The 27076-nt window shown below is 37.4% G+C and overlaps 1 protein-coding gene across 14 annotated transcripts in view; it reads right to left on the reverse strand.

Annotated features, from left to right (window-relative positions):
• METTL4 (methyltransferase like 4) overlaps positions 1 to 27076 on the reverse strand; it is a 526668-nt gene that overhangs the window by 472445 nt on the left and 27147 nt on the right. For 3 of the 14 annotated variants that reach the window (XM_029220606.1, XM_029220614.1, XM_029220623.1), the window contains exon 9: positions 26685 to 26870. The exons of 8 other annotated variants lie outside the window; for them this stretch is intronic. In XM_029220606.1, coding sequence (XP_029076439.1) covers positions 26725 to 26870 — 146 coding nt within the window. In that variant the 3' untranslated portion in view covers positions 26685 to 26724. Of the gene's footprint in view, positions 1 to 25827; positions 26968 to 27076 lie in introns of those variants that run through there. 3 more of the 14 variants (XM_029220629.1, XM_029220637.1, XR_003793160.1) reach the window with 3 other exon arrangements.

The raw sequence follows: 27076 nt of genomic DNA on the forward strand, positions 1-27076 counted from the left end.
CATATATTTTATTATTAGCTTCAGAGTATGGATGGCTGAGAGTCCAGTGGTAACAGTGATGGAGGCTGTGACCCAGTGGCAGCCCCCTAAACAAACTGACCCAGTGCCTGTGATTCCAGCTGTAGCTGCCCAGTTTCCCTTGGCTCCTGCCTGTTACCTGAAAACTGGGTTTGCCTCTTGGTGGGTGTAGAGCCAAAAGACACAACCAAGACAAAGAGTGGGAGAAGGAAGGATTTATCACTTGCAGCAAGTAAGGAGAACATCAGGGATATTTCCCAAAGTAATGTCTCCCCAAACAGCAAAACTGGGGAAATTTTAAGCTAAGGGTACATGCATATCCATGAATGGGCTTGAGCAGAGTAGAATTCAGCATAGTATTGGGGCAAAGGTTGACAGAGTCCAGACTCTAGTTGACTGAAGTCATGAGGGTCAGTAAAGGTCAACATCATCATTCCTTAGGTTCCAATTAGTCTGGTGGTTGAGTGCAAGAGGAGGTTTAGAGCTTATAAAAAAAAAGCTCAAGAATATGCTTCAGGCTAATCTTTACCTTTTAAACAGGACTGGAAGTCTTTACAACTGACTTATTGTCTCCAATATGGTTAAGTTATTTCCCTGGCCTGTTTGTTCTTACATTGATTTGTTCCCTTAAAATCATTAACTACTGAGACTTATTCTTCTGCAAGGGCAAGCACTATGGCCAGGCTTAGATCACAAAATGGCTTAGGCCTAAAATGGCTTTTCTTGTCAAGAAAGTTATGTCTGGTTCATTTCCTCCAGGGACCCACCACCCTATCTGCATACATGCCCATTTTCTGAGACTGGTTCTCAATCCTTCCCATTACTGGATATCTTTGCAATGAATTCCTTTTCTTCTTAAGTTAACCGAAGTTGGTTTCTGTTGTTTGCAACCAAGCAACTCTAATAGTAAGGGTAACAAGTACTTTCAGAGGCAGAATGAAGGCTGTACTATGCTAAAGTCCCTGGCTCTCTTAAGACCCCTAGATTGTAGTATTAGAAGTGTCACAGAGTTTCTAGACATAAAAGCAAAAGTTCAAAGGAGAAAAGTGATGTAACAAAATGAAAATTAAAATATTTCTATGTCAGAATATACCATAGCTAAAATTAAAAGGCAAACTAAAAGAGTACATAAGAAAATGTCAAGGTGTCCTGGGCTTTCCAAAATTAGGAATATCTCCCTTCTCTGGTCAAGACCGTGTGTTGGTTGTTTTGCTCCCCATAAGAAAGAAATTATATGAGACAAAACTTGGCAAAAGATTTTAGTCTCTATTTCTTATTAAATGCAGGGTCTTGTAGTACCTCAGCCTGCACAGTTCCTACCCTCTGCCTGAAGGTAAGATTCCACAACCAGGTAGACATTCCTGGGCTTTAGAGATGGTGAAACTCCCTTGGCAATGAGCTTCTTGGTCAAGTGACAGAGGGATGGTCCTTGACCTTGACAGTTAAGCTTCCATGGGTGTGTCTACAGTCTTATCAAGGCAGGGCAGAGGATGGAGGGAGAAGTAGGGAGAGGATGATGCTCCCATCCCATTAATTGTTTCACTCAGTCAAGAAGTTACAATTCCAGCTGCATATCTGCTTATAATTTTCCTTCACCTTACATGGGCTACCGAAAGAAACATACATAAGGCAAACAACCATGATTGCTAACTGAAGGGTTTTTAGCAGATGAGTAGAACGTCCGTGTTTTCTTGTGATGATTACATAGCCCATCTCTGGGAAGGGCACAAAGACAAGGGTCACCTCACCTACACAAAGAGGGCATGGTCACACTCTAGTCTCCCATCTGCTTCCCATGAGAAGGAAAAATTATTTCACAGGCATCAGATCTCATGGAGGAAACTGTCCTGAGGTTCTTCCAATCCATATAAAATCACTTTGTCTCTACACCTTGGACTCTCACATCTTGGATTCAGCTTCACTCCCACAGCAGTAAAATTACATCTGACTTATTATGATAATTAATACGTTGAACTTCAACAAACTCAGTTTTGAAACTATGGAATCCTTTTCCATGACAGGCAGCCCTGTTAACCTGGATGATCCAGCATGTAGAAGGTCCAAATGGCAAGTGGAAAAGCTGGCAAAGAGAGCAGTGAAGGGATAGCTTGAGAGGAAAGAGTTGCAGCACAGAGCCAGGCTGGAATAACCACACTGGAAAGGGCACAGGCCTAAAGGGGTTGACATTTCAGGGACATCAAAGATGACAGAGCTGAGAGGCAAAGTGAGATTAACTAGACATTGTTCTGACTGGGATGCATCACAAGTTACTGTGCTGAGACAGAGGAGTATATTGTGTGTTGCCTTTACTAAAGGCAGAAATCTCTAACCTACAGAAGATTGATCTGATCTGGACTCTGAATTGAACACTGGTTTAAAAAAAAATTTGTTTTATGTTTTAGCAAATTATAGCTGCTAGTAGACTGAGTTGCCCGGTGAGGGTGAGGCCCATATCACAGTGGAAGTAACCAGAATTCTGGTGACCTTTTAGGGAAGCAGAGTAAAATGACATCAAGGCGATGCTCTGTCCTCATACTCAAACTCACAGGACTCCTGTTCTACTTTTATCTTTACACATAATTTTTCAATCAATTTGCTTCTATTCTGTACTCTATAAATCTGGCACTTATAAACTGTAAGCCCAGGAGGCCAAGGACTGGGTCTGCTTGTTCCATACCATAACCCCAGCACGGTCCCTGATAGGTAGGTATATAATAAATATTTGAACTAATAAATTAATTACACTGTTGACCCAAGTGCCAAGCACTCTATCATATCTCCCACTTTTTCAAGATGTACTGAAAAAAGTCAAGAGAAAACATCTAAAATAGTCTCATGTCATTTTTTAGGCCCTTTTTCTTGGGTATGAGCAAAACTATTATGTCACAGATTAAGGACTTAAAGCAAATTCTAACAATCGAAATTACAAGTAGGATACTTAGAATATTATAAAAATAAAGTATATCAATACATGAAATCTTCTAGGTTTCACTGAGGTGGGCACAAGTTCCAGATATTCATTTCCCTATGGACACTTCACCTCCATCAGGTGAATGCATACTCTGCTATATTTAGATAGGGGGTAGTAGTGGGAAGTGGGTGGTACATGACTATCAGAACAGCAGCAGTTGTATAATTTTACACAGAAATGTCTTGACATTTATAGAAGAAAGTTTTCTAAAATATTAAGTTCCACAGATATTTCAGCAATAAACTATGAAACATTAAAAAAATGACATGAAAAATTTGAATGGTGACATAAGAAATTCAGTAAAATCGTAAAGTATATTTTGCATAATAACAATTCTTAACAATATATGTCTTTTAGCAAATGTTTATGAATACCTTAGAGAAATGGGGTACAGATTTGTAGCCCTTAAATATTTCAGAAAATAATTACTTCTAAGTACAAAACAAATTGACTAATATTCCCCTACTATTGTAAGTTACTTACTTTAGCAACTTTAAATTGTTTGTAAACTATACATTTACAATTGAGCTAATATTATAGAACAGCTTGTGGAGTTATTCAAATCATTAATTTTCCCCAGTTACTAAATATGTAAGAAAGCTATTTTACTTGGAAAGGATTTTCTCCCATGAAGAAAGTAAGAGCATCCACTCTTACAGTAATCTGCCCATCCTTAGGTCTTCCAATCTTTCTGTTCCACTGAAATGTCTTTTCTCAGGAAAGCCATGAAGGTTATTGAAAAATTATATCTTCCTTAATATTTCTGCAGTTCTGAATCCTCTGCTAATCCCCTCCTTCCGGAAAACTTTCTCTCTTTCATTTGGGGAGAAAGGAGAACTGGGTTTGAGACCTAACTCTGCCTGTAGGTATAACAAGTCACTTAACCTTTCTGTGCCACATAAATAAAAGAGGAATACCGATATCCTATAGGATTGTTGTGAGGAAAAATAAGACCCTGTAGGTAGTAGTCCTTGGTAAACTGTGAAGTTATAGAGACACATTAATGTATTATATTTAGCAAGTAAAATTTCTGCTCACTCTGTCAAAGCTCTCTCTCCCCTCCATTCACCTTCAACTTTAATGCCAACATCTCCAATCCAGCATTAAACATATACTTATTGAGTTCCTACCATATAATAAAGCACTGTGAGAAGAACTAAAGAGCCATAAAGGAATAGTCAAGAGGAAGGAGAAAATCGTATGGGCTCAGCTGTCCCATTGTATTTAATAGAATAGAACAACCTTGAGACATGTTGTATACAAGCATAATCAAAATGCTTGACATTTTTTTAACCTAAGCTTTTTTTCTCGTTTTCCTTTCTTTACATTCGTTCACTTGCTAAATTTCAAGAACGCCAAGAAAGGAAAAATATATTTTTTTAATTAAAAGCTTTCAGAGCTGAACTTACTATAGAACACTGTACCCTTGGAAACAATGAACCATCCTTCCCATCAATACATTTAAAATCATAGCGTGATGTAATAACAAAAATACTATATTTCTTAGTCTTAACAAATGGAAAGGTTGACAAAATCTCTCAAGTTCCTGATTCCTCCACTGACTGCCTAACCTCATCAGAGATCCTTGGGAGCATGTTTCCGGTCCTAAGCCCCTGAGAGCTCTCCTATCCAGGTGAGCCTAGACGGACCATAAGTAATGCAAAGACTCCTTCCAAGGCTAGAATTGTACTCTCCACTCATCCTCTGTACTTTACCCTAGTGCCTGCTAAGCTTTCAAAGGATGAAAGTGAAAGGGGAGGTAGACCTGGGCCCTTCTTACCATCATATTGGAGAGAAAAGAAGGGCAATGAAAAGGAAGGGAAGGGAAAGGGAGAGGAAGAGATACAAAATAGATGCCCACTCCCCCCAAAAATCATGCAGAAAAAAGCACTTTTAACCTCCTTATACTTCCCTCTGAAACTTTCCCCTTTATGCCAATTTCCACCCCACAGTCTAACTGTATGCACCTGAGGACTCCATTAAATATCTCAGTTACTTTTCCCTAGAAGGCAGGGACGAGCAAGTGTGGCTCCTTGAGCCCACACAGAGTAAAGAGTAAGTCTCTACATTATCAATTTAACCATTTCAATCATGTTTTCTTTTATGAAACTCAGTCCTGAATTTGTCAAAATGATAAAAAACCATTCCCAATGGAGGAAATTTAAGTGGTTTTTTTTTTTTTAATTTGCATGCATATTTTATTTGGACCTGCCCATATCTGCTATGTCTATTAAGCTCTTATTTTTAGCTTCATTTTTGGTGAGCTAAGAGAACACAAACCTCTCCCCATCGAATGGCCTGAGTACCTCTCAAACTCAACTTTAATGAGCTGAATTGGGTCAAAATACATGTAAAGATTGGCCTTTGGAGAATAACTGTTACCAAGATGATATCAATAGAGAGAAAACTCCACATGTAATCCTACTGAAACCATACTTTATCAGAGCTAAAAGGAACCCTGGATTTCATCAACTCGAGTGCTTTGTGAAATGGGTTCTGTACTGTAGTGGAGGAGCTTGGGAATTACTGAGAGATAAAGGGACAGCTTAATGCACAGGACTCTGCTGCCCCTTCTCATCCCACCCCTAACTTTCACCTCTATCTTTCTTTTGAGAAAGATATGTTTCCATTGTTAAATATAAACTTGAAAAACAAAAGACCCCTCATTTTATGAGTAAGTAACAGTCCAGGGAGATAATTTGTCCAAGCTGCTTAATGGCATAGCCAGTTCAGAACACAGGTCTTCCCATTCCATGATACTATACTGCCTCCTCTCCAAAAACAACTTAACAGAATCCACTACACAGAGACAGAGAGAAGCTGTGCGCACTTAACATATTTTTTTGGTAACTCAAATTCCTTTTTTTGTTGTTGTTTACAAAATACTACTTATGAAAAAAATCAATTTGAGCCTGAGTTGATAAAGTAACCATTAGTCACATGTGGCTATTTAAATTTAAATTTAAATTAATTAAAATGAAATAAAATGAAAATTCCAGTTCCTCAGTCCACTAGCCATATTTCAAGCACTTGAGGGCTCCACATGACTACTCTGTTGACAGCACAGATATAGAACAGTTCCAGTGCCACTGCTACAGAAAGTTCTATTGGAAAGGAATGGTGTCGACAATATCTCAGCATGCCTAAACAAAACAGCACTTGATTCGTGTGTCACAAATGCCACCAAGAGACGTTAATCACCTCAATTCAGTATTATAATCCCTTTCAAAGAAGAATAGGGCAAGATGCACATTTCACTCCCCACTTTCTTCCATTTAGCTAAGAGTTCAATTGTACGTCATACATAAACATTGGAATTTATCCTGTCACAATGGAACACAGAGTCAGTCATGTTCAAGGAGAAAGTTTATATATGGGAAAAATGATTGTTCAACTCATTGCTAATATCTTTCCTAAATATAATTTTCATATGAAGCAAATAAAAAATGGAAATAACATTGTCAAGGTTTTTTTTAATAGGGTTAGCTGAGGAATCTAGGAACTCTATGTTGATACTTTATTATTAAGCATTCTCCACAAAATCAATCCACAAATTAGAGTTGGTTTTTTATAATTTAAGAGGAAATTCCTAGAGTAAGATTTATTTGAAGGTTACATACCTTTTTGACAATACTCCAAAGGACCATAAAACATTTGAGAAAATAATATTACCATTGTAAAGCAATTATACTCCAATAAAGATGTAAAAAAAAATAATAATAATATTACCATTAAAAAGATTTCAGTTTGGGCTTCTCTGGTGGCGCAGTGGTTGAGAGTCCGCCTGCCGATGCAGGGGACACAGGTTCGTGCCCCGGTCCGGGAAGATCCCACATGCCGCGGAACGGCTAGGCCTGTGAGCCATGGCCTCTGAGCCTGCGCGTCCAGAGCCTGTGCTCCGCAACGGGAGAGGCCACAGCAGTGAGAGGCCCGCCTACCGCAAAAAAAAAAAAAAAAAAAAAGATTTCACTTTAATGTTGGGCCTGGTCCCAAGATAAGTCAAATTGCTTCAGAAATTCTTTGGGAGCATAGTAAAAGATAAATTAGTTCTTTTAGAATCAAGAGCATCTTAAAATGAAAAAGAAGGACTCTAAGATAAAAATGATATTAAAGACAGAAAGAAGGGTACCTGGGAATTTTACAGCAAGTCCTCATTTCCTCACATTACTAAGTATTACTTAAAGGTAAACATAAAGCTTAGCACCTTTGCTTTTCTTGCTGGAACTCTTAACAAATATCACAGTTACCTTTCTTACTAAACAAGGAAATAGCCATTATTTAATACTTTCTTTTAAAACACAGTCAGGGGCTTCCCTGGTGGCACAGTGGTTAAGAATCTGCCTGCCAATGCAGGGGACACAGGTTGGATCCCTGGTCCGGGAAGATCTCACATGCCATGCCGCGGAGCAACTAAGCCCACGCGCCACAACTACTGAGCCTGCGCTCTAGAGCCCATGCTCTGCAACAAGCGAAGCCACGACAATGAGAAGCCCGTGCACTGCAACGAAGAGTAGCCCCCGCTTGCCTCAACTAGAGAAAGCCCATACGCAGCAACAAAGACCCAACACAGCCAAAATTAAAAACAAACAAATAAATAAATTTATTTTTTAAAAAAAAGTCAGAATTATGATCTGGTATTACAATATGGAAATGCCCATTCTAGGTAATGTTCTTATTAAAGTATGTAGGGCAGACTTCCTATGCACCTTAGTGGCTATAAGATTATATATATAACCATAAAGACTCCATCAAAAAAAACTGTTAGAACTAATAAACAAATTCAGTAGAGTTGCAGGATACACAATCAACACATAAAGATCATTTGCATTTTTATACAATAATAACAAACTATTGGAAAGAAAAATTAAGAAAACAGTCCCATTTATAATAGCATCAAGAAGAATAAAATACTTAGGAATAAGTTTCACTAAGAAGGTAAAAATTTTGTATGCTGAAAACTATAAGATATTGATGAAAGAAATTGCAGAATACACAAATGTAAAGATATCCCATGCTAATGGATTAGAAGAATTAATACTGTTAAATAGCCCATATTACCTAAAGCAATCTACAGATTCACTGAAATCCCTATCAAAATTCCAATGGCTTTTTTCACAGAAATAGAAGTACAATCTTAAAATGTATATGGAACCACAAAAGACTCTGAATAGCCAAAGTAATCTTGAGAAGGAAGAATAAAGCTGATTTCCTGATTTCAAAGTATATTATTTCAAAGCTAGAGTAATCAAAAGAGTATGGTATTGGCACAAAAACAGACACATAAATAAACAGAACAGAATAGAGAGCCCAGAAATAAACTCATACATACACGGTTAATTAATTTATGACAAAAAAACAAGAATATACAATGGGAAAATACAGTCTCTTTAGTAAATGTTGTTGGGAAAACTAGAAAGCCACATGCAAAAGAATGAAACTGGACCCATACACAAAAATCAACTCAAAATGGATCAAAGACTTGAATGTAAGACCTAAAACAATAAAACTCCTAGAAGAAAACAGAGGGGGTAACCTCTTTGACAATGGTCTTGGCAATGATTTTTTTTAACTTGACACCAAAAGCAAAGGCAACAAAAGCAAAAATAAACAGAGGGACTACAGTAAACTAAAGAACTTCTGCACAGCAAAGGAAACCATCAACAAAATGAAAAGACTAGTGAAGTCAGTCAGAAAAAGAAAAACAAATATCGTATATTAACGCATATATATGGACTCTAGAAAAACAGTACTGATGAACCTACCTGCAAGGCAGGAAAACAGACGCAGACGTAGAGAATGGACTTGTGGACATGGGGAGAAGGGGAGGGTGGGAAGAATTGAGAGAGTAGCATTGACATATATACACTACCATGTGTAAAATAGATACCTAGTGGGAAGCTGCTGTATAGCACAGGGAGCTCAGCTCGTGCTCTGTGATGACCTAGAGGGGTGGATTGGTGGGGGCCGCGGGGGCAGTGGGAAGGAGGCTCAAGAGGGAGGGGATATATGTATACATATAGCTGATTCACCTTGCATTGTTCTAACACAATATTGCAAAGCAATTATACTCCAATTTAAAAAATAAACTTAAAATAAAATAAAATATCCATCTAATATCAAAAAAAAGAAAAAGAAAAGTTCTATGGAATGGGAGAAAATACTTGCAAACCACATGTCTAATAAGGGTTTAATAACCAAAATATACAAGGAACTCATACAATTCAAGAGCCGAAAAGCAACCAAATTTAAAAACAGGCAAAGAACCTGAATTGACCTTCTTCCAAAGAAAACCTACAAATGGGCATAGGTATATGAAAAGATGCTCAACATCACTAATAATCAGGGAAATGCAAATCAAAACCACAATGAGAGAACCCCCTGGCGGTCCAGTGATTAGGATTCTGGGTTTTCACTGTCAGGAGCCCAGGTTCGATCCCTGGTTGGGGAACTAAGATCCTGTAAGCCACGTGGTGCAGCCAAAAAAAAAAAGCCCACAACGAGGTATCACCTCACACCTGTTAGGATGCTTATTACCAAAAAGCTAAAAGATAACAAATGCTGGCAAGGATGTGGATAAGAAGGAGCCCTTGTGCACTGTTGGTGGGAATGTAAACTGGTACAACCACTATGCACAACAGCATGGAGTTTCCTCTAGAAATTAAAACTAGAACTACCATATGATCCAGCAATCCCACTCTAGGTATATATACAAAGGAAGTGAAATCACTATCTTGAAAAGACATCTGTATTCCCATGTTCATTGTAGCATTATTCACAATGGCCAAGGTACAGAAGCAACCTAAATGTCCACTGACGAATGAATGGATAAATAAAATGTTATATATATAACATATGTAATATATATATCAGAGAAAGACAAACACTGCATGGTATTACGTATATGTAGAACCTTTAAAAAAAAAAAGTCAACTTATAGAAACAAAACAGAACAGTGATGGCCAGGGTCTGGGGATTAAGGGGGGTGAGGAAAATAGGGAAAGTCTGGTAAAGGATACAAATTTTCAGCTATAAAATAAATAAGGTCTTACTAGAGCATGGACTTGAGGATATGGGGAGGGGGAAGGGTAAGCTGTGACAAAGCGAGAGAGAGGCATGGACATATATACACTACCAAAAGTAAGTTAGATAGCTAGTGGGAAGCAGCCGCATAGCACAGGGAGATCAGCTCGGTGCTCTGTGACCGCCTGGAGGGGTGGGATAGGGAGGGTGGGAGGGAGGGAGACACAAGAGGGAAGAGATATGGGAACCTATGTATATATATAACTGATTCATGTTGTTGTAAAGCAGAAACTAACACACCATTGTAAAGCAATTATACTCCAATAAAGATGTTAAATAAATAAATAAATAAGGTCTAAGGATCTAATGTATAAATGGTGACTGTAGTTGATAATACTGTATTGTATAATTGAAATTTGCCTTTAATGTTTCCATCAACCTAAGGCACTCAAAAAACAAAATGCCATTCAGGTTATATAGCAAATGAGGAAGAATAATAAGCAACTATCAATACAAAATGCAACAGCTCAAGTACAGAGAATGAGAAAATGAATAAAGGTTGAAAATTACTTACAGATGTCATAGAGATAAGATAAAACTTTATAATGAAAGCTACATTTTGGGAATTTCATGTAATGCAGTTAGAGGTATATTCTGGATATTCAGAGTTGTCATTTTATTGATCCTTAAATAATGTTTTTTACTGTAGCTTAAAAGAAAACTAACTGAATTATTTTATCCACCTGTCTCTTTCATCAGGACAGATGATAGTTCCAGCTCTCATTGGTCTCAAGAAATATACCATATTTCTCAACATTCTAAGTTTATGGTATCTGTACATTGGCATTTCAATGACAGCGTATACCATCTCACTCTAGAGACCAGAAAAAATGGGTACATGCTGATTAATTTCCATTATTTGAACCAGAAAGAAGAAACCTTTGTGCTAAAAGCAGCATATTCTGGCATTACTTAGAGCAACTGGCATAACGCCTGGTGGGAATGCCTGTGCACAGTGGACATTAAAGGGTTTATAATCTTGCCTAATTGGCCTTGAGTCCTAGTTCTGCCATTTACTAGCTGTGAGACCTTGGATCTCCCTTTCATCATCTGTAAAGCAGCAATAACAATAGCTTCCTTTCAGGATTGTTGTGAGACCTAGAAATAATTACGTAGGTAGTGTATCTCTTATTTTTAAACTAGATTTCTTTTTTTTTTTTTTTTTTTTTTTGCGGTACGCGGGCCTCTCACTGCTGTGGCCTCTCCGTTGCGGAGCACAGGCTCCGGACGCGCAGGCTCAGCAGCCATGCATGATGGCTCACGGACCCAGCCGCTCCGCGGCATGTGGGATCTTCTCGGACTAGGCACGAACCCGTGTCCCCTGCATCGGCAGGAGGACTCTCAACCACTGCGCCACCAGGGAAGCCCTAAACTAGCTTTCTTTATCAACATAAAATATTCTCACGGCAGGAAGACAGTTGAACAGTACTTAGAAGGACAAAATGGCATTCATACTTGTTCATGTTGAAATAGGTTACTTCTGTTTTAGGCTAAGATAATCTCAGTTGTGTCGTTTCAAAGCAAATTCGTCCCTAAAATGTTTAGTGCATCTCCTTTCACTTCTACCATTAGATGCCCCCTTCCTTTCAAGAGAAGTTTGATGATGTCGCTGAAAGTGAAGTAATCAAAGGATTGAAAGTCTGTATTTCAGGCTTCATTACTTGTTAGCTCCATAAGCTATGGTCAATGACTTAACTTCTCCAAATTCTAATCTTCTCAACTACATAGTCCATATAATAACACCTAAGCTGGTCTATCTCAAGGAAATATAAGGGAAAAATGCACAATATATGGAATGGTTCTTTTTAATCAATAAAAGCATCAACTTTTCCATATCTGGAAAATATTTAGTGAATACATTGAGAAAATATTCAGACTATTTAGTGAAACACTTACATTGACCAATTCACTCTTATGAAGATAATAATAGCAATGGTACATTGCCTTTCTCGCAAAGTAAATTTAGCAATGCAATTTTTAGTAATGGCAAGAGTATCTCACTTGAAATTAAGAGATTTGTGTTAATTTCCATTAATCATTTAATATGCAATAGTGCTTTATTCACTTTAATGTACAATGTACAATAAAATATATTCATTTATTTGTTCAACAAATATTTATTGAAGACCTACTAGGTGACACCACTGTTCTAGGCACTAAGGATACAACAAAAAACAAATTATTGTTTAAGTAGACAGTATATCTTCACATACATAGTCTCATTTTGATACTCAAAACCACTACATGAGGTGAGCTGGTGAGGCCAGAGATGTCAGTAGATTTTACCAGGATCAATAACAAGTTGTGTCAGCTTCAGTCCAGTTCTTCTGATTCTTAACACAGTTCTTCCTATATTCTCTGTGAAAATGTAAGTGCTGATTCTTTCAAGTATAGCACTCTAGGGACTTCCCTGGCAGTCCAGTGGTTGAGTCGCCACACTCCCAATGCAGGGAGCACGGATTTGATTCCTGGTCGGGGAACTGGGATCCCACATGCCACGCCGCCAAAAATAATAATAATAATAAATAAATAGAAAAAAAATTTTTTTTAAGTTAGTTAAAAAAAAAAGTATAGCACTCTACTGGACAAGATTATACTACCCCCAGATGACCTAAACCCAGCTGGAAGAAATACTCATTCCTGTAAGTCCTGGGAACGACAATGAAATATTTTGTAATGAAATAGTAAGACATTTAAATTAAAAGCTGCTTCCAGTTACTTCCCATTTTTCTGCTCATTCTATATAACAAAATTCCTTAACAGAATGATTTATATTAATTCTCACCATCTTCCTCCCCTCTGTTATCTCTTTAATTCACTCCAGTTAGACTTTTATACTGCTACTCCATTAAAATCACCTGTGTTAAAATGACCAATCTGGTGCGCATTCATTTTATTCCAAACATATGCATCATTGATGCAGTTGATTAACCAACTGCTTGTTTAAGCATTTTCTTTACTTGGTTTCAGAAATTTCAGTCTTGTTACCTTCCTTTCCCAGATCCCCTTCCTTTGCCATCTTCCCATCTTTTCCCATTTTCCCTTTCCATTTTCCTTTCCTGGGGTAGAAGAATTAATGGCAGGCAGAAGTATGGAGGTGAGAAGAGGACATGTGAGGCACCTTGGCAGCACGCCTAATGGTGTCCAGGATGTGGGATGTGAAGGAGTGAGGGAGCCACATGGAAGCATAATTTCAGCTTTCTCAACCGTGCCCAAGAATGCAGGGGCGCTGCAGAAGGTGGGGGAAGGGCCCCACCTGCACAAAGAAATATTGGCAAGTGTCTCCAGATTGATTAATAGCTTCAACTTATCTCCAACCAAAACCCAGTAGGTATTTTTCTAGAAACTGTTATCCTGATTCTAAAATTTATACAGTAATTCAAAGTACCTAGAGTAGCCAAAACAACATCATGCTAGGTGAAATAAGCCAGACAGAAAGATAAATACTGTATTATCTTACTTATATGTGAAATCTAAAATAATCAAACTCATAGAAGCAGAGAGTAGACTGGCAATTACCAGAAAAGGGAGGGGGAAATGGGAAGGTGATGGTCAAAGGGCACAAAATTTCAGTTGTGCAAGATAAGTAAGTTCTTGAGATTTGCTATACAGCATATTGCCTAGAGCTAACAATACTGTACTGTATACTTAAAATCTGCTAAGTAGGTAGATCTTAGGTGTTCTTAATACACACACAAGGCACACACAAAATAATAACAATAATAGAAGTGGGAGAAAATTTTGGGAAGGTGATGGACATGTTTATGGCCTTGATATTAGTGATGGTTTTATGGGTATATGCTTATCCCCAAACTCATCAAGTTGTATTCATTAAATATGTACAGCTTTGTACATGTCATTCATACCTCAATGAAGTGGTTTAAAAATAGAAAGAAGAAAGAAAGAAAGAAAGAGAGAGAGAGAGAGGGAGGGAGGGAGGGAGAGAGGAAAGATTGATTGATTTTGGAGTGAAACAGACTGGGGTTCAGGTCCCAGTTTTGCCACTTACTAGCCATGTGACCTTGGCCAAATCATTTAAACTCTCTGAATCTCACTTGGTTCATGTGTAAAATGAGGACACCACAGAAGGAATAATATGATGTCTGAGATGTTCTTTTTAACAATCCAGGTAGGAGTGGGCAGGGGTATGAATTAATCAAAACTGGCCATAGGTTGATAATTACTGAAGTTGGATGATGGATACACAAAGATTCATTATATCATTGTCTCTATTTTGCATGTATTTGAAATTTCTATAATACAAACCTTAGAAAAATTAATTTTAAAATATGAATGCCTCATCAGAAAAATGGATAATCAGAAGGAACTACTGATGATCCATGAAAGAAATATAAATGGCCAAACATTCTTAACTGTTTGATTTCACTAATTTTTAAATGGAAATTTACATACAAAGATAATATCTCTTAAGTGATGACCAAAAGTAAGAAAGAATAAAGGTTGTGAACTGATCTTACTTGATTTCAAGCCTACAGTAATCATGATAGTGTGGAACTGACATAAATGAAGACATAATTCAATGGAACAAAACTGAGAATCCAGAAATAGACACATATATCTTTGTCAATTGTTTTCAACAAAGATGCCAAGGCAACTCAATAGTGGAAAAGAAAAATTTATCAGCAATTAGTGCTGTAAATAACTGGTTATACATTTGGGAAAAAATGAACATTGACCTTTACCTCTATACAAAAACTCACACAGGAATGTTCATATAAACTTTATTTATAATAGCCCCAGACTAAAAACAACACAAATGTCCATCGACAGAAGAATTATAGTAGGAAAATTCTAAGAATGACCCCCAATAACCCACATCCTAATATACTCTCTTCTTCTCTGATTATGAGCTGAACCTATGAATATGATTATGTTACCTTATGTGGCAAAATGGAGATTATCTAGGTGAACTAATTAATCACAAAACCCTTCAAAAGCTGAGTGTTTTCTCTGGCTGATGGCAGAAGGTGAAGTCAGTGAGACTGGAAACACAGGAAGGATTTGACACACTGTTGCTGGCTCTGAAGATGGAGGGGGTACAGCCTCTAGGAGCTGAGAGCCACCTCTGCTATCAGCCAGCAAGGAAACAGAGACCTCAGTCCTACAACCACATGGAACTGAATTTTGTCAACAATCTGAATGAGCTTGGAAGCAGTCTATTCCCTAGAGCCCCCAGATAAGAGCCCAGATTGACCAACAATTCCTTGCTTTGGCCTCCTGAGACTCTATGCAAAGAATCCAGTTTAGCCTGCCTGGAATTCTTACCTACAGATTTGTGAAATTAATAATAATAATAATAAATAGTGTTGTTTTAAACTACTATATGGTAATTTGTTACACAACAATAGAAAACTGATACATATTTTGGTACCTGGAAGTGGGGTGTCATGATGATAAACACCTAAAATGTGACTTTGAAATTGGGCAATGGGCAGAGAGAGACTGGAAGATTTTGAGGAGCATGGTGGAAATCTTGAACAGACTGTTAGTAGAAATATGGACTTTAAAGATACTGCTGGTGAGGACCCAGAAAGAACTGAATGGAACTCAGAGGAACATGCATTTGGAAACTAGAAGAAAGGAAATCTTTGTCTTGTAGAGACAGAACACTTAGCAAAATTATATCCTGCAGTTATATAGGAGAAAGGAAAATTCAAAAGTGATGAACTTGAATACTTAGGAGATTCCAAGCCAAGGGCTGAAGGTGTTCCCTGTTTTCTTCTTGCTGCTTATAGTAAAATATAAGGGGAGATAAATTGAGGAAAGAACTGCTAAGGAGTCAGGACTTGCTGATTTGGGAAATTCTCGGCCTATCCAGATGGAAAGAGATGCTAAAAGTAAGAGATTGCTTCTGAAATCATGGCATTAAGAACAGGCTCAGGCTGGGCATGTAACCATACAACTCTTTGCTGAAACCCTGGAAAGATCAAAAGGTCAGAGTATTCAGCCACACAAAAGATCCTTCCAAGTGATTAAGCGTGTTCCTAACAGATTTTCTCAGTCAATCAAGAGGGCCTTGAGATAGTTTAAGAGCACTGCCCCTCAGCCAAAACACAGAGATCTTTAAAAGATTTGTGGATTTGGCTCTTGTCTGATGGGAGTGAATTCCAAACAAGATCCATAGGTTTTTGAGAATTTTATATCAGCAGACATAATACCAGTGTGGACTGAACGTGAGAGAGTATAAAGTGAAAAAAAAAGGCTGTCAAGTCCCCCAAATTCTACTGACAGGAGGAGGCTGATAAAATAATTCAGCTGTAAACACATGCTACCTTTTATAGAAAAGGATGATTCAAACTATTAGGTATAAAATAAGCTACAAGGATCTATTGTACAACATGGGGAATATAGCCAATATTTTATAACTATAAATGTAACCTTTAAAAATTGTGAATCACTGTGTTGTACACCCGTAACATATAATATTACTGTACATCAACTATACTTCAACTTTTTTAAAAAAGAAAGAAAAGAATGAATCAAAAGATGAAAACAAAAGCCTAGAGAGCAGAATCAGAGCTCAGAGGATGGAGCCAAGAACCCAAAGTGCAGAGCTCGGAACCACCCATTATTGCCAGGCCTTGAAGCTTTAATCAAAGAACTCTGCCTGGAGTTTACCTGGCTGGATTTTTTAACTGCTTTGGACAAGGAAAATTGTTATTTTTTTCCATCCTCCCCTATTTTTCAACTGGAATAGCTATAACTCTTATGCTATGCCCATCCAACTACTGTGGGAATGTTGGAGGCAGTTGAAGGGAATTTTGCCCAGGAGCTGTACTTAATGGATTACACCAGAGCCTGTTCTAACCTGATTTAGATTTAGATGATGAGATTTGGGACTTTTAAGCCAGTAGAATTTATATGATGGAATGATACTATTTCGAACCTTAGGATAGGTTGAATGTATTTCACTTGTGGGACAGGCATGGATCTTTGTGGGCCAGAGGTTGGGTCATATTAGGCAAAATTCTAAGAATGACTCCCAGTGACTTGTATAACCTCCACTTTGAGTTTGGTGGGAACCTGTGACATGATGAACTATCACTCCCATGATTATGTTACACTATATGACAAAAGGGAGATTATCCAGGTGGGTCCAATCTAATCACAAAAGCCCTTTAAAAACAGAGAATTGTCTCTAGATGGCAGCACAAGGCAAAATCAGAGAGAGTCAAAGGGTAAGAAGCACTCAATGTGCTACTGTGACCTTGAAGATGGAGGGAATCATGGGCAAGGACCAGAGAGCAGCCTCAAGCAGTTGATTTGACTCCTAGCCAACAGCCAGCAAAGAAACAGAACTGAATTCTGCTATCAAACTGAACGACCTTGAAAATGGATCCTTCCCAGGAGTTCCCTGGTGGTCTAGTAGTTAGGATTCAGTGCTTTCACTGCAAACCACACGGAGTGGCCAAAAGTTAAAAAAAAAAAAAAAGAAAGAAAGAAAGAAAATGGATTTTCCTCTACAGCTTCCAGATAAGAGCTGAGCCCGGCCAACACCTTGTTTTTGGCCTTCTGAGATCCTGAGCAGTGAACCCAGCTGAGACTGCTCAGACTTCTGAACTACAAAACTATAAGCTAATAATAGGTGTTGTTTCAAGCCATTATGATTGTGGTAATTTGTTATGGCAGCAATAGAAAACTAGTACATGAAGAGGTAATACGTGGTATGTCCATACAACTGAATACAACTCAGTAATAAAAAGGAATGAATTATCGATACACACAAAAAAATGGAAGAATCTCAAAATAATGATGCTGAGTGAAGGAAGCTAGGTAAAAATAAATAAGAGTACCTGCTGTATGATTTCATCTATGTACAATTCTAGAAAATGCACACAACTCTATGATGCAGAAAACAGATCAGTGATTGCCTGGGGATAGGATGGGGAAGGGTGGTTAAGGAAGGTGGATTATAAGGGGCCATGAGAAAATCTTAGGAGATGATGACTGTGTTTATCTTGTTTCTGATGGTGGATTCACAAGTGTACACATAAGTCAAAGCTCATAAAACTGTATGTTATAAAATGTGCAATTTATATCATTATACCTCAATACAGCTGTAAAAATGTTAAAAGTAAGCCTCCTAGACAACTGTAGAAAAGATTCCCAAATAACATTTTCATTCAAGAGGTAGAAAATGCAGAGAAGCATATTTTTTTAATCCTGTTAATTTAGCCTCCAGTTAAAAAATAAATTGTGTGCACTATCTTCTATATTTCTATAAAAAGAATTTTTAAAGCTTACAATCTACAAAGAACAAAATGCTTCCTTTGTAACTCTTCTGAACTTGCACATTTTAGCTGCCTACTGTCTAGTAACATCATTACAGCCACTACCTAGAGTTAGAAAATAAACCAAAATTTAACCAGCATGTGGTTCCTGTTCTCCATTTCTCACATTGCTCAGTGATCTCGAAGTGATGTGCTTCTCTAAACTTCTGCATCACTTTCCATCTGTTCCCCAGCTTAGTGTTTACTGTATACTGTGGTTTATTAAGCTCTCATGGTTTCTTGCAGGAGTCTTGTCTATTCCATTGAATTCAAAGATACCTGAAGGCCAAGAGTCCATTCATTCATTCATCAAATATTGGCAGTTCTAGATATGCTGATAAGAGAAACATAAATTAAAAATTGTCCTGGGCTTCCCTGGTGGCGCAGTGGTTGAGAGTCCGCCTGCCGATACAGGGAACACGGGTTCGTGCCCCGGTCCGGGAAGATCCCACATGCCGTGGAGCGGCTGGGCACATGAGCCATGGCCGCTGAGCCTGCGCGTCCAGAGCCTGGCTCCACAACGGGAGAGGCCACAACAGTAAGAGGCCCACATACCGAAAAAAAAAAAAAAAAAAAATTTTCCTACCCCCCATAATCTCCTGAGATGAAAAATCTATTTTTTAAAAAAAAAAAAAAAAAAGGGAGCCACCTACAGAATAAACCACTTTCTGATTTCCTGATAAATGTGAGGAAAAACCTAGCTAGATAATCCATGTATGTGAAAAGTGGCTCTAAAAGAAAGAATAAAGGCTTTCCTTTAGGAGACAGAAAAAGGTGGATCACAAAATAAGAGGTGCTAAAATAAATAAATAAATAAAATAAGAGGTGCTGCCAGGAAGACTGTGAATAAAGAGAAATAAGCATATATATTGAATACCTTTTAGGTACCAGGCCCTACGCTAGGCACTTCACATATGTTATTTCACCTCATCCTCATAATAATCCTACAAGGTCCAAAGATTAGGCCTCTTAACCTCAAAAAAGGAAACAAAACAGGAAAACATAGTTTATATAATTATTCAAATTCACTCAGAAGCCTAATATTACGACTCAATATATAGATCCAGCTGATCCCAAAGCCTAGTTTTTTTCCTGACAGAGGAAGGTCCATGAGCAAAAGCAGAGTCCTAAATTCAGGTAATAGCAAATATCCAGTAAGACTAACATTTAAAGCATATATGGGAATGTTGGGAGAAGCAGCTAAAAATCAAGCTAAGTACCATATGTTTTTCCTTAAAGATATTGACCAAAAATGATTTTAACACTGCAAATGACCATTCATTTGCCTTAGTCATCCAAAGTTATCCCATTGTTATGTCACAGTTATCTGATAATTAGTACAAAGTCTAATCAGAAAAAGTTGACGAAAAAAAATTTTTCTCATGGTCTCCACTCCTAGAGATCAATTTGTTTTTATATAGTCCCAAGAATTTGGACTGATACTGAAAAAGTCCAACAAGTTCACTCAAGTTCACAGAAGCCCTAGAAAACCTAGGTTAACTCCTAGGAATATTTAGAGGAAAATATTTAATGTAATTATCATGGTATTCTGGTATTGACTTGCTTTCAAGCTGGAGCAGACTGGTCAATAGAGCCATGAATTTGGACTTCCCTGGTGGCACAGTGGCTAGGAATCTGCCTGCCAATGCAGGGGACACGGGTTCGAGCCCTGGTCCAGGAAGATCCCACATGCCACAGAGCAACTAAGCCCGTGAGGCACAACTACTAAGCCTGCGCTCTAGAGCCCCCAAGCCACAACTACCTAGCCCGTGTGCCACAACGACTGAAGCCCACATGCCTAGAGCCTATGCTCCGCAACAAAGAGAAGCCACCACAATGAGAAGCCCGCGCACCGCAACGAAGAGCAGTCCCCGCTCGTGGCAACTAGAGAGAAAACCCGCGTGCAGAAACAAGACCCAACGCAGCCAAAAGTCAATAAAGTTTTAAAAAATAGAGCCATGAATTTAATTAAGACCCTCAGTGGAGTTTTGGGTTGTCTATACCCTGATAGCAGATAACCATGGTGCATTAAATAATTTGCACCTGTACTTATGTTACTTAATCTAACAATTTGAACCACCACCTTCAAGTCCAAGTCTGTATCTTGCAGAAGGGCTTCCTTAAAAATGTAAATTTAAAATGGCTAATCTGATTGAGGTAAATACAATTGCATGGTAAATGTGCTAACAGCTTATGTCCAAGGGTTTAGCAGGCTATCTGATTCTGAGTTGCACTCAGGATATCAGTTCAACTAATGTCACTAAAATCTCTAACAAAAAATACTGTGTTAATAATCCAAGACTGATGACATCACAGACTGAGAAAGGCATGTTTGGATGACTACATATGAACCACTCTAAATTTGCTTCAGGCCAAACAGTGGATCCTCTGATTAGCAGCTGATGAGCCAATTAAGATCTCAGGTTCATTAGCAAACATGGTACAACATAAAGTGTCTTAATTTAGGAAACAGAATAGAATTCAAGTCTTGGTTCACTTATTAGCCATGTCAGTTCACCTCTATGCACGTGTTCTCTCATTATAACTACAACTTCGTAAGACTGCTTTGAGAATAAAGTGATATAATTGAAGTAAAAGAACTCTGGTAACCAGAAAACCATGCCAACAATGCTGTGGTGCTTCCCAGCATGTGGTAAGCCAACGGTACATGATATGTCAAATGAGGTAAATTGAGCAGCATCTTCAAGGAAGGGAAAGCCATTGAAGGTGATTATAATCCTCCTCTGAAACACAATCAGTACAAAATCCAAGTCTCACTGAAGCTGAAAACACAAATTCGCTAAATATATGTCTCTAGAGTACCAAGCCTGAAAAGGTAAGATTTGGGGGCCTACAGTTTTCTGGTAAGAGTGAGTTTGAGCCATAGAATTTGGATAACTAGAACAGGACAAGGTAGATAGAGCCTACAGCGAGGATAGAGCAAAGGCAGCAACTAAAGCAAGGTTCAAAGTTAAGCCTCTGATATTCACATACTCAAAGAATGAACAAACTTCAAAAATAACAATTTTATTTGGCAAAATCAGTAAATAAATTGGCAAACTTGACAGATAATCATTTCAATGTAACATTTTACTTAGTAGATAAATATTTGTAGAAAATCTATAAACTCTTTTCTCAAAACTCTAAGTGAAAGGCCAAACACAATAGATTACATATTCTATGATTCCATTTATATGAAATTCTAAGAAAGCAAAACTAATGCTACAAAACAAATCATTTGCCAAGGGCCAAGGGTGGGAGGATGGGATAGACTGCAAAAGGACATATCAATTTTGGGGGATGAAGGAAATGTTCTATATCATAATTATGGTGGTAGATATATATGTATGCTTTCAAAACTCATTGAATTCGACACTGATAATTGGAGAATTTTATTATGTGAAAAGTATACCTCAAAAAAATTTTAAAGCTTATATATAATAAATCAGCATGCTTTTCAAAGAACCATTTCAGTAAAAATATTTTACTTAGTAAACAAATATTTATTTGTAGAAAATCTGGAAATAATATTTAAAATTTTTTTCACAATCATGAGCAGTAGTTACTTTCTTTTAATTTTTATTTTCTAATTTAATTTTTATTTTATATTGGGGTATAGTTGATTTACAATGTTGTATTAGTTTCAGGTGTATAGCAAAGTGGTTCAGTTATATATGTACATATATCCATTCTTTTTCAGATTCTTTTTGCATATAGATTATTACAGAACACTGAGTATAGTCCCCTGTGCTAGAGAGTAGGTCTTTGTTGATTATCTATTTTATATAGTGTGTATCTCTTAATCCCAAATTCCTAATTTATCCCTCCCCCCACCTTTCTCCTTTGGTAACCATAAATTTGTTTTTGAAAACAATGAGTCTTTCTGTTTTGTATATAAGTTCATTTGTATCATCTTTTTAGAGTCCACATATAAGTGATATCATTCTCTTTCTCTGTCCAATTTACTTCACTTAGTATGATAATCTCTAGGTCCATCCATGTTGCTGCAAATGGCATTATCTCATTCTTTTTTATGGCTGAGGAACATTGCACTGTATATACTTACCACATCTTCTTTATCCATTCCTCTGTCAATGGACATTTAGGCTGCTTCCATGTCTTGGCTATTGTAAACAGTGCTGCAATGAACACTGGGGTGCATGTATCTTTTTGAATTATGGTTTTCTCCAGATATATGCCCAGGAGTGGGATTGCTAGATCATATGGTAGTTCTATTAATTTTTTTAGTTTTTTAAGGAAACTTCCACACTGTCCTCCATAGTGGTTGTACCAATTTACATTCCCACCAACAGCATAGGAGGGTTCCCCTTTCTCCACACCCTCTCCAGCATTTATTGTTTGTAGACTTTTTGATGATGGCCATTCTGACCAGTGTGAGGTGATACCTCATTGTAGCTTTTATTTGCGTTTCTCTAATAATTAGCAAAGTTGGGCATCTTTTCATGTTTTTTTGGCCGTCTGTATGTCTTCTTTGGAGAAATGTCTATTTAGATCTTCTGCCAATTTTTTGATTGGGTTGTTTTTGTTTTTTTGATATTGAGCTGCATGAGCTATTTGTATATTCTGGAGATTAATCCCTTGTCGGTCACTTCGTTTGCAAATATATTCTCCCTTTCTGTGGGTTGTCTTTTCATTTCGTTTATGATTTCCTTTGCTGTGAAAAAGCTTTTAAGTTTAATTAGGCCCCATTTGTGTATTTTTGTTTTTATTTTCATTACTCTAGGAGGTGGATACAAAAAGATATTTCTATAATTTATGTCAGAGTGTTCCACCTATGTTTTCCTCTAAGAGTTTTATAGTATCTAGTCTTACATTTAGGCCTTTAATCCATTTTATTTTTGTGTATAGTGTTAGAGAATGTTCTAATTTCATTCTTTTACATGTAGCTGTTTTCCCAGCACCAGTTATTGAAGAGACTGTCTTTTCTCCATCGTATATTCTTTCCATCTTCATCATAGATCAATTGACCATAGGTGCATGGGTTTATTTCTAGGCATTCTATCTTGTTCCATTAATCTATATTTCTGTTTTTGTGCCAGCACCATACTGTTTTGATTACTGCAGCTTTGTAGTATAGTTTGAAGTCAGGGAGCCTGGTTCCTCCAGCCCCATTTTTCTTTCTCAGCATTACTTTGGCTATTAGGGGTCTTTTGTGTTTCCATACAAATTTTAAAATTTTTGTTCTAGTTCCATGAAAAATTCCATTGGTAATTTGATAAGGATTGCAATGAATCTGTAGTTGCCTTGGGTAGTATAGCCATTTTGACAACACTGATTTTTCCAATCCAAGAACACAGTATATCTTTCCATCTGTTTGTATCATATTCCATTTCTTTCATCAGCATCTTACAATTTTCAGAGTACAGGCCTTTTGTCTCCTAGGTATTTTATTATTTTGATGCAATGGCAAATGGGATTGTTTCCTTAATTTCTCTTTCCAATCTTTCATTGTTAGTGTATAGAGATGCAACAGATTTCTGTGTATTAATTTTGTATCCTGCAACCTTACCAAATTCATTGAGGAACTCTAGTAGTTTTCTGGTAGCATCTTTAGGATTTTCTGTAAACAGTGACAGTTTCACTTCTTTTCCAATCTGGATTTCTTTGGTTTTTTGGGTTTTTTTCTTCTCTAATTGCCATGGCTAGAACTTCCAAAACTATGTTGAATACAAGTGGTGACAGTGAACATCCTTGTCTTGTTCCTGATCTTAGAGGAAATTCTGTCAGCCTGATCTCACTGATCTTAGAGGAAATGCGGCCAGCTTATCACCACTAAGGATGATGTTAGCTGTGGGTTTGTCATATATGGCCTGTATTATGTTGAGGTAGGTTCCCTCTATGCCCATTTTCTGGAGAGTTTTTATCATAAATGGGTGTTGAATTTTGTTGAAAGCTTTTTCTGCATCTATTGTGAGATGATCGCATGGTTTTTATTCTGCAGTTTGTTGATGTGGTGTACCACACTAATTGATTTGAGGATATTGAAAAATCCTTGCATCCCTAGGATAAATCCCACTTGACCATGGTGTATGAACCCTTTAACGTATTGTTGGATTAGGTATGCCAGTATTTTGTTGAGGATTTTTGTATTTATGTTCATCAATGATGTTGACCTGTAATTTTCTCTTTTTTTGTAGTATCTTTGTCTTGTTTTGGTATCAGGGTGATGGTGGCCTCACAGAATGAGTTTGGGAGTTTTCCTGCCTCTGTAATTTTTTGGAATAGTTTCAGAAGGATAAGTGTTAACTCTTTTCTAAGTGTTTGACAGAATTCACCTGTGATAGATAGAATTCATCTGGTCCTGCACTTTTGTCGGAAGTTTTTTAATCACAGTTTCAATTTCAGTACTTGTGATTGGTCTGTTCATATTGGTCTGTGATTGGTCTGTTCTTCATGGTTTAGTCTTGAAAGATTGTACCTTTCTAAGAATTTGGGCATTTCTTCCAGGTTGTCCATTTCATTGGCATATAGTTGCTTGTAGTACTCTCTTATGATTCCTTTGTATTTCTGTGGTGTCAGTTGTAACTTCTCCTTTTTCACTTCTAATTTTATTGATTTGAGCCCTTTCCCTTTTTTCTTGATGAATCTAAAGGTTTATCAATTTTGTTTATCCTTTCAAAGAACAAGATTTTAGTTTCACTTATCTTTTCTATTGTTTTGTTCATCTCTATTTATTTCTGCTCTGTGATCTTTATGATTTCTTTCCTTCTATTAACTTTGGGTTTTGTTTGTTCTTTTCTCTCTAGTTGCTTTAGGTGTAAGGTTATGTTTAGTTGAGATTTTTCGTTTCCTGAGGTAAGACTGTATTGGCATAAACTTCCCTCTTAGAATTGCTTTTGCTGTATCCCAAAGGTTTTGTATTATCATGTTTTTGTTTTCATTTGTCTCTAAGTATTTTTTTATTTCCTCTTTCTTAGGTGATCCATTGGTTGTTTAGTAACATTGTTCAACCTCCACATGTTTGTGGGGTTTTTCTTTTTCAAATATTTACTTATTTATTTATTTTTGGCTGTGTTGGGTCTTCATTGCTTCATGCAGGCTTTCTCTAGTTGCAGTGAGCAGGGGCTACTCTTCATTGCAGTGCACAGGCTTCTCATTGTGGTGGCTTCTCTTGTTGCGGAGCACTGGCTCTAGGTGATCAGGCTTCAGTAGTTGTGGCACACAGACTCAGTAGTTGTGGCTCATGAGCTCTAGAATGCAGGCTTAGTAGTTGTGGCACATGGGCTTAGTTGCTCCACAGCATGTGGGATCTTCCCGGACCAGGGCTTGAACCCATGTCCTCTGCATTGGCAGGTGGATTCTTAACCACTGCACCACCAGGGAAGTCCCATGTTTGTGTTTTTTACAGTTTTTTCCTTGTAATTGATTTCTAATCTCATAGCAGTGTGGTTGGAAAGGATGCTTAATATGATTTCAATTTTCTTAAATTTACCAAGGTTTGCTTTGTGGCCCAGCATGTGATCTATCCTGGAGAATGTTCCATGTGCACTTGAGAAGAATGTGTATTCTGCTGCTTTTGGATGGAATGTTCTATAAGTATCAATTAAGTCCAAGCAGTGTTTACTTTCTGACATTATTAAGAATTTATTTTTCTTCTAGAAAAACAAGCAAAACTAAAAAGTAATTGAAAAGTGACCCTGAATGAAATTTAAAACCCTCCAAAAAATGTTTCATGAACTCAGTACAATGATGCAGTACTTAGCAGGTCTTTGAATACATTTTCCAGAATGTAGCAGTATACTAGATGTTCTAAATTCAGGTTGTACAGGGGTCAGGAAGACAATATAAGTGAGTGGCATGGGACAAGGGTTACTGTGGTAAACTGGAGAGTACATGGTCCTTCCCAAATAAGCTGCCACCACTGGGTCCCACAGACTGATGCCAGGAAAGAACACAGGCTGCAGTGTAGCCAGAGTTTCTGACGTTTAAAGCAAGGCAGAAATATGGACTTATTATGTGAAATTTCCTGATTTTTTAGAATGATGGCTCCAATTTTTTTTACAACACCATATGGGCCAAACAAAACACACCCATATATAGAATTGTGACTTCAGGTCCATAGTGCATGCTTTCTGAACTTTTTCAGTAACAAAGTCTTGCCATCGTTCTAACTGCTTACCTCTTTATTTGTAGAGCCCAGAATAATGTGAAATACTAGTGCAACTGAAGTAAAATTCATCTCAAAATTATATGACAGCTAGTCACTTCTAATCATTTTGCTGAAAAACCAAGTCCTGTTTACATCTCTAAGCATACTGGTTGGTAATAAAAGGAAAAATCTATTAGAATGAACAGAGAAGGAGTGAGGAAAAACTGAAGAAAAACACAATTTTAAGAACATAGTCAACTTTTAGACTCCAGGGCAACAAAATAATCCACATGTTGAAATTTGAGAACTTCATTGCCCCAACTAGTCCAACCTGGCTGTAAATTTCGCGCAAACAATTCCAAACATTCCCCCTCTGGCTTGATATAGTCTTTTAGAACCTCTGTCCAGAAAAAAAAAGAGAAAATAACACGAACATTATTATTAAGGAAGGAATCAATTTCCTTTAGCAGTGAAGAGTAGAAAAGCAGGGATGTTTCCTTAAAAAAAAAAAAGGCAAGTTAATTTCAAGGATTTCATCACAGGCTTTACTATTTATAGTTAGAAAGTCATTTGAAATAAACACCCTTGAGATTGGGAACAATACCA

The sequence above is a fragment of the Monodon monoceros genome, unplaced genomic scaffold (genome assembly GCF_005190385.1).
Source record: "Monodon monoceros isolate NGI ecotype Baffin Bay Population unplaced genomic scaffold, NGI_Narwhal_1 Super_Scaffold_1, whole genome shotgun sequence".
Classification (NCBI taxonomy): domain Eukaryota; kingdom Metazoa; phylum Chordata; class Mammalia; order Artiodactyla; family Monodontidae; genus Monodon; species Monodon monoceros.